At 44.4% G+C, this 9,637-nt stretch overlaps 1 protein-coding gene across 4 annotated transcripts in view; it reads left to right on the top strand.

The window, feature by feature from the left end:
* Positions 1–5,691: 5,691 nt before the first annotated feature.
* BRDT (bromodomain testis associated) overlaps positions 5,692–9,637 on the top strand; it is a 37,680-nt gene continuing 33,734 nt past the window's right edge. For all 4 annotated transcript variants that reach the window (XM_028732804.2, XM_028732802.2, XM_028732803.2 and 1 more), the window contains exons 1-2: positions 5,692–5,802; positions 7,742–7,988. In XM_028732804.2, coding sequence (XP_028588637.2) covers positions 7,797–7,988 — 192 coding nt within the window. In that variant the 5' untranslated portion in view covers positions 5,692–5,802; positions 7,742–7,796. The remainder of the gene's footprint in view (positions 5,803–7,741; positions 7,989–9,637) is intronic.

Below are 9,637 nucleotides of genomic sequence, written 5' to 3'. Positions count from 1 at the left end.
GCTTTTCACCTCTCTAGCAAGCCTGAGTTCATTTTGTGCTTTAGCTTTTCTGACTTTGTGTCTACACGTGCTGGCTATTTGTTTGAATTCCTCTTTGGTGGTTTCCCCCCTTTTCCATTTTTTATACACATCCTTTTTTAATCTTAACTCAGTTAAAAGTTCTTTAGATAGCCACCCTGGCTTCTTTAGGCACCTTCCATGTTTCCGTCTCATTGGTATTGCCTGAAGTTGTGCTTTTACTATCTCCCTCTTAACAAACTCCCAGCCATCTTGAACTCCCTTTCCTTTTAGTATTACTGTCCATGGGCTCTCACCCAGCACTTCCCTAAGCTTTATGAAGTCGGCTTTCTTAAAGTCGAGAAATTGAGTCCTAGTATGCTTGGCTGCTCCTTTCCGCTGTATAGTAAACTTCAGAAGAGCATGATCACTCGCGCCTAATGATCCTTCCACTTCTACCCCACTAACCAGGTCATCAACATTGGTTAGGACCAGATCTAAAATGGCTGTTCCTCTTGTTGCTTCTCCCACTTTCTGGACAATGAAGTTGTCTGCAAGGGCAGTGAGGAATCTGTTTGACCTTATGCTCTTGGCTGAGTTTGACATCCAACAAATATCCGGGTAATTGAAGTCCCCCATTACTACTATCTCCCTTCCTTTTGCATGCTTGGCCATCTGTTCCAGGAAGGCATCATCTATGTCCTCCGTTTGGCTTGGGGATCTATAGTAAACTCCCACAATGAGGTCACTGTTATTCTTCTCTCCCTTAATTTTGACCCAAATGCTCTCACTTTGGCTTTGAGGTTCTAAATCTTGGATCTCTTCACAGGTATACACATCCCTGACATATAACGCCACTCCTCCTCCTTTCTTGTCTGGTCTGTTTCTTTGAAATAGATTGTATCCCTCCATTATTACATTCCAATCGTGGGATTTATCCCACCAGGTTTCAGTGATTCCTATTATGTCATATTTAGTTTGCTGTACCAGGAGCTCAAGCTCATCTTGTTTATTTCCCATGCTTTGCGCATTAGTGTACAGACATTGAAGTCCATTAATCATTCCCCCGTGTCTCTTATTTAAGGATTTTCTCCTCCCACCACTAGGTCTGCATGCTCTTTGCTCCATTCGGTCTATGACATTTGGATGATCATCTTCATCAATTGATAGACTCCTACCTTCAGGAGCACTGTCTCCCTCCCCCACATTAGTCAGTTTAAAGCCCTCCTGATGAGGTTTCTGAGATTTTTTGCAAAAACATTCCTCCCAACCGTTGTGAGGTGCAGCCCATCGCTTGCCAGAAGTCCATCTTCAAGAAACTGCATTCCGTGATCTAAGAATCCAAACCGTTCCTGTTTGCACCATTTGCGAAGCCAGTTGTTCACTTCCACTATTTTTCCCTCTCTCCCTGGGCCACGTCGTTCAACTGGGAGGACAGATGAGATGACAATTTGTGCATTTAATTGCTTCAATTTCCTGCCCAGAGCCTCGTAATCTCTTTTGATCTTCTGGAGGCTATTGCTTGCAGTGTCATTGGTTCCCACATGAACCAAGAGGAAGGGGTATTTGTCAGTGGGTTTTATGATTCCTTGCAGTTGTTCAGTTACATCTTGGATCTTAGCCCCGGGGAGACAGCACACTTCCCGAGACATCTTGTCAGGCCCACAGATCACTGCTTCTGTTCCCCTCAGTAGGGAATCCCCTATCACCACTACACGCCTCCTCTTAGGTCTGGTCGGGGTTCTTCTGTGAGCTGTCGGTTCCAAGGTCGCCTGGACATTCCCAGAGGACTGCCTTTGCTCCTCGTCTTCATATACCTGATCGACTGTAATGAGGGAGAGATCCTCAAATGGAGTCTGCTCTTCGTCTTCCATGCTAGGGGAAAGGACCTCAAAGCGATTGCGTATTTCTAAACAATCAGAGCGAACCCTGGGCCTCCTACTTCTTTGAGTCACGTTTCTCCATATATCTGGCTCCTGTGTTGGTGAACTAGCCACCTTCTCAGGGGAGTCCCCTGTCTCTTCCTTGGTGGAGACGGTGTGCTCTGTTGCTTCCAAGAAGAGTTCCAGCTCTCTAATTCTTTGGAGCGTAGCTACACGTTCCTCCAGTTGCTGGACTTTGTCTTTTAAGAGGGCAATCAACATGCAATTGCTGCAGGTAAAGCTGCCTGCAATTATTAGACATTATTCCAAGCTCCATTTTCTTTATTATTATAAATTTTTATTGGAAATTTTATTCTAGACATTATTCCAAGCTCCATTTTCTTTATTATTATAAATTTTTATTGGAAATTTTATTTACAACATAACATAAACCCCCACAATACAGAAATCCACCATTATTAAATGTGAACATAACATACAATAAGCATAACATACAACAATACAAACAACCAAATAAAATACATTTTCATATTTAACGCTGGTCAGAGATGCACAGTTCACAGCTTCTCTTCAGCAAAGTCAGTGCAGGATTTGACCCCGAAGAGTTGGATCTCATTTGGCTCCCATAGCATGAATAGAAACTCTCTGCTGCAGTTCCATGCACAACTTACTTTTGTAAGTAAACGCCATCTAACTCAATGGGCGGAACAGGAATCATTGCTTACGTTGATTTAATGTAAAGCGGGGGAAGTAATGTTTGGACAAGCTAGAATCTCCACATCTCCCTTTATTTCCCATAATAACTACTCCCTGACTTGCTTGCTTAGTGAAAGAAATTAAGACACACAACCCATCCATATGTCGCTAAACTGGAATACAACTAACATGCTATTCAATTATTCTGGATGGGGTTTTTTTTCTTTTCTAAAACAAACTAATATGGGAAAATACCTGGGCAGGTGTTGCCATTGTGAAATTACAAACTGCAGACGTGGCTGCAGTGAAAAGGCAAAGGGAAAAGTTCTGATTTGCTGTGCTTCAGAGGTCTGCTTCTTCCTTACAGGTAAGTTGCTGGGCTGGTTCAAGCTATAGCTCTGATTGCCAACTACTTTTATTTTTTACATTTTTCTCTCTTTCTTCCATGCTGGATCAGAAATTGTGCGTGACGACTTGTGGCTTGGCTGCCACTGCTACGAATGACATAATGAAAAGAGAAATATTTCCTAATTATCAGATGGTTCCATCAATAATCAGACCCACAGTTAGTTTTGCTTGCAAAAGGCAAAGGGAGGAGCTGACGAAAGTATAGGTCTTTGCAAACAAAAACAAGCTGTATTGAACTTGGTAGGTAGGATTTACACATTTACAGTTACCATATGTCCTCTTTTTCCAGGACGTGTCCTCTTCTTTATGGGTATTTAAAAGGATGGTTCTCCACCCTGATTTAGATGTTCAGCTCTGTGCCTTTGGGCAAAGGGTTGGGTGAAATGTCCTCCCCTCTTCCAGCAGCGCCCCCAAATATTTTGTTCTAATCAAAATATTGTCCCTTTCTGGTTTTGGTTGCTGATATTTACAAAAAGGGCCAGCTGCATGGTCAGTATTTGTTACAGACAAGTGAGAAACCCAGAGTCTAGACTCTGGCTCCTGGAAGCTAATGCCAGATCTTCAATGCACCCTAGAGGCAAAGGGTTTAACTCAGTTTACTCACCTTACTTTGGGGGGGGGGGCTGTACATCTTATCAGAACCACAGGCTAGCTCTCACTGTCCCAGAGATGTTTATGACCCTGCTTGTTATGGTGGTTGGTCCCTCTCTGCTTCTGGGTTAGAAGCCACACCCTGTTGGCTCCTCCTGCTTGTGCCTAGGAAATATCAGCAGGAATTGTGGGACTTGTAGTTGTTGAGAGACTGTGTTGCATGTTAAGTTGTGGGTGAACATATCAGACGACACAGCGATTCTTCAAACAGCTCTTGTTTATTCACAGGCCAGAACAGAACTGAACTGAAGGGTTCAGCCAGCCTGCTTATATAGAGCTCCACTAGAACGCAACAGTAACCATTTTCTGTAACTATCCAATCACTGAACGTCACTTTCGATCCCTTATTTGCATATGTGGACCTGAGTGAAAACTATCTACAGTATCCCCCTGCTGGCCCAGGGTGAGAACTTCAGTACATAACATTGCATAAAGAGGCACATTTCTCTCGGTTGACTTTTCCTCTACAAGTGCACCCAAGAAAGGGGTACAGCTGGCAGCTTGCTATTGAGAACCTTGGCTTGGTATCCTCTTACTCAGCTTCTGCTCAACGATAGGAAATCTTGAAATACCTGGCCACATCATATAGATGGAGGGAAAGCATGACCAGATTGCCTGTCTTACAATTTTGTTTTTCCCTTAATCAAAAAGATTCCAGTGCAGTTTAATGCATGAGAGGTTGGGTTTTCTAGGTGAGCAACTTCAAGGTTTGTTGCCCATGTTTTTGCGTGTGATGCATGCAGTGTTCTGACAACTAAGTGTAACAACAACCTCCAAAATCCAGTTAAGTTCTGCTGTTGAATGACACGAAACCTTGAATTTTATTCCGAGGACTGGCGAGACTTCTTAAAAGTCAGGAGCACTGGTTAAGCCAGCTAGGAAATTGGGAGCGTACTGCGCCAAAATACTAAGAGAAAGGAGTAGTAGCTTTGTAGCCAGGAGAAACGTGCAACTGTTTGGTTAAAGCGCAACTGACCCAATGCTCTACATCAGACTGGAAATGATTCACAATACAGTGGTACCTCGCAAGACGAATGCCTCGCAAGACAAAAAACTCGCTAGACGAAAGGGTTTTTTGGTTTTTGAGCTGCTTCGCAAGACGATTTTCCCTATGGGCTTGCTTCGCAAGATGGAAACGTCTTGCAAGTTTGTTTCCTTTTTCTTAACACCGTTAATACAGTTGCGACTTGACTTCGAGGAGCAGATCATAGAACGCGGTGTGGTAGCCTTTTTTGAGGTTTTTGAAGACTTTGGTGATTTTTGAAGCTTTTCCAAAACTTTCCCGACACCGTGCTTCGCAAGACGAAAAAAATCGCAAGACGACAAAACTCGCGGAATGAATTAATTTCGTCTTGCGAGGCACCACTGTATTGTCTCAAAAACAGCAACTGTTTTGAAGGTTGTTGTGGTACAACAAAGACGTGTCCCCCCCCAACCAAATGGTATGCAGGCACCTGCCCATCTATATATGAATTAAGTCTGTTGTATGACTCCTTATTGCAATAGCTGTGTTGAACCTAGATTCCCCTAGTGTGCTAGTACCTTAATTAACAGTTGCTTTGAATAAAATTCTATTACGTTTCTTAGAACCTCTTAATCCTCGCTTAATTACAAGCTCAATTTTTCCTCCCAGTACTTTGTTTCTCTGCTGTACCTCCTGAGTGATTGGCTTATGGCAGGCTCTGAATCCATATGCAGATGGCTTGACAAATTGGCTGACAAAAACTCAGTTGTGTACAGAGTTGAAGTTGCAATTAATTTGGGCTTTTTATGGATCTATCTATTTAGAGTATATCAGGAATGGGGCACCCATAGCTGGGGTCGAGAAGAGGCGGAAGTCCAATATCCTCTGCAGAGGCACAGATCCTGATTTGAATATCTATACCCTCTTTTTATGTGACCTCTTTTGCTCATCTTCAAGAAGTGTCTCCAGCTACTTAGTTTCTGTGGCAGGATCTTGCCCTAGCTTCTCAGAGAGACTAGATGCATGGCAGTTCTGAAGCAGACTTGACAAGTTCATCCAGGATTAAAGATTCTATGGCAGTTAGGAAGACAGTTGAGAGTCCTGGACAAATAGCAAGGAATCTGCAGGATTCATGGTGTGGATGTAAGAAATGGCCTCTTCTAAATAGCCCCTTTCCTAGAACGACAAGCCAAGGGACACCAGGTATGGCATGAAAGCAATAGCTGTCCCCCACAGTTTTGTCATCCATCATCTTGCATTCAAACACATGCTACCTCTGGAAACTGGCTGATGATATCCCTTCGTACGTTTGTGGATCCATGCAGATATTGTTGGTTTATGCTGTGGGGGGTAGGTGGGGGATCACAGCTCCTCACTTTATGCAAGAGTTCCTATTTCCTTGGCATCTTCTAAGTGATGAGCCATAAGTTTATGTGCCCTTACTTTCCCCCCCTCCTAAATTTGAGTGGCATTGTATCTTGAACATGAGAGTGACCTGCCAACGCGTCCATATCTTGAGTTTAGTTGTAACAAATAAAATAATTCTGATTCTGTGTTGTCCTCATTCAGAATGGCTTTTCTGTGATGCAGCTTTGCTAAGCTCTTGAGAAGGATGTAGGCATCAGCAGTCAAACTTTGGCTGTTAGTGGTTCACTGTCCTAGAGACACTTTTTATATATATACCAAAAAAATATATGGGGATATGAATGGGATAAACTCATGGATGTGTCTGTCAGAATCCTGGGACAGATAGATACAATACAGTGGTACCTCGGGTTAAGTACTTAATTTGTTCTGGAGGTCCGTTCTTAACCTGAAACTGTTCTTAACCTGAAGCTAATGGGGCCTCCTGCTGCCGCCGTGCCGCCAGAGCACGATTTCTGTTCTCAACCTGAAGCAAAGTTCTTAACCCAAGGTACTATTTCTGGGTTAGCAGAGTCTGTAACCTGAAGCGTATGTAACCTGAAGCGTCTGTAACCCGAGCTACACTGTATTACACTTTGGCGAGTCCTACCAGAGAGGCATCCTGACTAGCTGATAATAAGGCTATTTTCCTTCCTAGTGTTTGAATTGCTTAAGATGGGTACCCCAAATCCCACACCCCTTCCTGCTTCTTGTGCAACTACCAACGGGCAGTGCACTCTGCCCTCTCCCATTGGCCAGGGGACCAAAGAACTGCCGGCAGGTGCTCTCTGCTCCACAAGCATCATGGCAATGGGTAGATCAACCTGGTCCCATCCATCAGTGAAGAAGAAGCTGCAAATATCTTGTTTGTGTCCCCCCCTGGTAGAAAACATGCTTGTAAGAAACTTGCAACTAAGAACTAGTGCTTGACTATACTTTCTTCCTCCCCCCCACCATCCCCTCCTTTTCCTCCTCTTCTTGTATCGTATATTTTAGACGGTAAGCCTGAGGGCATCTTATTATTGATCATTGTAAACTGCTCTGTGAGCCTTTTGGCTGAAAAGTGAGGTTTTTAAAAATGCAGTACAAAGAGCTACACATGCAGTAGGTTTCTTTCTCCTCCCCCAACATCCCCCCAAGTTGACCGTAAGAGGGATTGCTGCTCCAGGTATCTCTCACCCTAGTTTTGCCATCCGTAAACGGGATTTGCTATTGATTCATGCACAAAACGTGTGCGTTTTGTATCGCAGCTAACAATGCCTTTTTGAGGCTTTCCACCTTCTTGAAAACATTGTTTATCTATAATAATAATAATAATTAATAATAATAATTTTTTATTTATACCCTGCCCTTCCCGGTTCAGAAAACCGGGCTCAGGGCGGCTAACAACAAATTTAAAACACTTATTGATGCAACTAAAAACAGCATAAAATGTGAATAACAATAAATTCAGAATTCAAAAATCAACTTAGGGGGGGAAACCCATCCAATAAACATTAGATGATCACCAGGGCTAGCTGGCTAAATTAGTCCTATTTGGGCCAGCGAGGAGACCAGGGGAGAATTAGCTGTGGGATTCCAGAGTGGGTAATCTTCATAAAAGGGGATGGGGAATAAAAGATCAGGCTAAGTTCAAATTGAAAGCCAGGCAGAATAGCTCTGTCTTACAGGCCCTGCGAAAGGAAGTAAAGACAAAATAATGAATCAATTCACATGCCGTGGATCACTTTTCTTGCAGATTCTCTGACAGAGAGGTTGACCTACAAGGCAACAGATACGCCCTAGAGATCAACATGACTGCCCCAGGTCAGCAGCATACGACAATTGTCAACCCTCCCCCTCCAGAATACATCAATGCCCAAGGAACTGGACGCTTGACAAATCAGCTTCAGTATTTGCAGAGGGTGCTCATGAGAGCAATGTGGAGACATAACTTCTCCTGGCCGTTTCACCAGCCGGTAGACGCTGCAGGCCTAAACCTCCCGGTAAGAGTTTACTGTACTTTATCTTTAACAGAAATGTGAATAGTTAAGGAAGACGCAGGGGTACACATGTCTGAACTTGCAGCTCATCTTTCAGTGAGAAACTGTGGTGATGCAAGCACATCAGCCTTGAAGGTAAAGGGACCCCTGACCATTGGGTCCAGTCATGGACGACTCTGGGGTTGTGGTGCTCATCTTTATTGCCCGAGGGAGCCAGCGTTTGTCTGCAAACAGCTTCTGGGTCATGTGGCCAGCATGACTAAGCCGCTTCTGGCGAACCAGAGCAGCACACGGAAATGCCGTTTACCTTCCCGCCAGAGCGGTACCTATTTATCTACTTGCACTTTGATGTGCTTTCGAACTGGAGCAGGGACTGAACAATGGGAGCTCACCCCGTCACAGGGATTCGAACTGCCGACCTTCTGATTGGCAAGTCATAGGCTCTGTGGTTTAACCCACAGCGCCACCCACGTCCCATTATCTGTGGCAAATTCTTGAACTTCCTCTCTCTCGCTGTTATCACATATGGCAAACTATAGCAGGTGTTCCTGCATAACAGAGCAATCTTATCCCTGACCAGTCGGCCATGGGGTGCCATGGGACAAAGTGCTATAGCCACTGTTGCTCACATCAGCCGGGGGAAAGGTGGGGATGGGTATAGCCCTGCTCAGCACTACACCCGTCTCGATGGTGTGGGAATGTTGTGAACAGTAGGAGAGGATATATTGATTCAATATTATCCTTCCTCACTCACGCTAGTGCGCTGGTAGCAGAGCACATTCCCTTGCACATTGCTGGAAGCAAGCTGGTTGATTCGTTTGAATCTCCTGAGTTAAGCAATCCTGTCTGGCTTGTTCGGATTGGATTTGTTCCTGGTAAATTCCCCTTTTATCCCTCTTAAAAAGAATAAAGACACAACAGTCTTCTCTTAAAAGTAATAAGGAGTTTATTCTCATTCAGTTCACAGTAGGTTCCCTGAAGGGCAGGCTTTAGCTTGTAGTTACAGAAGAGCGTGTGGGTTAATCTTATATGGGGATTGAGCCCATGTGTTGCTGGCTGAGAGCCAGCAGATAGCAAAAGGCATCAAGATGGGTCCAGAGAAAAATGGAGGAAGGGGAAGATGGCTGCGTGACCAGCCCCTTTATAGGGTCTGCCAGGGTCGCACCTGACCACACGCAGGAGGAGGATGCTCCAGACCAGGTATGACAGGAAGTCCTCCTGGCTGGATCAACATTGCCCTGTGTGTCTACTCTCGGCAAACAGGAAATGTTGCATTTGACTGCTTCGGTGATGTTACACCCCACACATTGGACCCAATGCCATCAGCAGGGTTGTTCTGAAATCCAATGGATTCTGGGCTGGCTCCCCTGAAGTCCCATTTTGGTGGCTTCCTGTGTGCCGTTGCCCAGTGGGAATCCCTCCAGAGCTCAGGGAGCTCAGCACCAGATGAATGATCATTCCATGGATGGAGCATGGTGGAAAGGTTTTGAGCTGGGTGAAAGGAGTTTTTTCTGTATCCACACACACTTGGCATGGAGGATTGGGTTTTTGAATTGCTACTCAAGTGATTTAAGAGGAGGGTGTCTCTTCATGAACATGAGCACACTCCTTGCTAATATAGTTAATACAGTTTTTTAAAGTATCAATAAAAA

Source organism: Podarcis muralis, chromosome 5 (genome assembly GCF_964188315.1).
Source record: "Podarcis muralis chromosome 5, rPodMur119.hap1.1, whole genome shotgun sequence".
In the NCBI taxonomy this organism is placed as follows: Eukaryota; Metazoa; Chordata; class Lepidosauria; order Squamata; family Lacertidae; genus Podarcis; species Podarcis muralis.
Note: the sequence above shows the minus strand (reverse complement) of the source record. Positions and strands in the feature narration are given on the sequence as shown.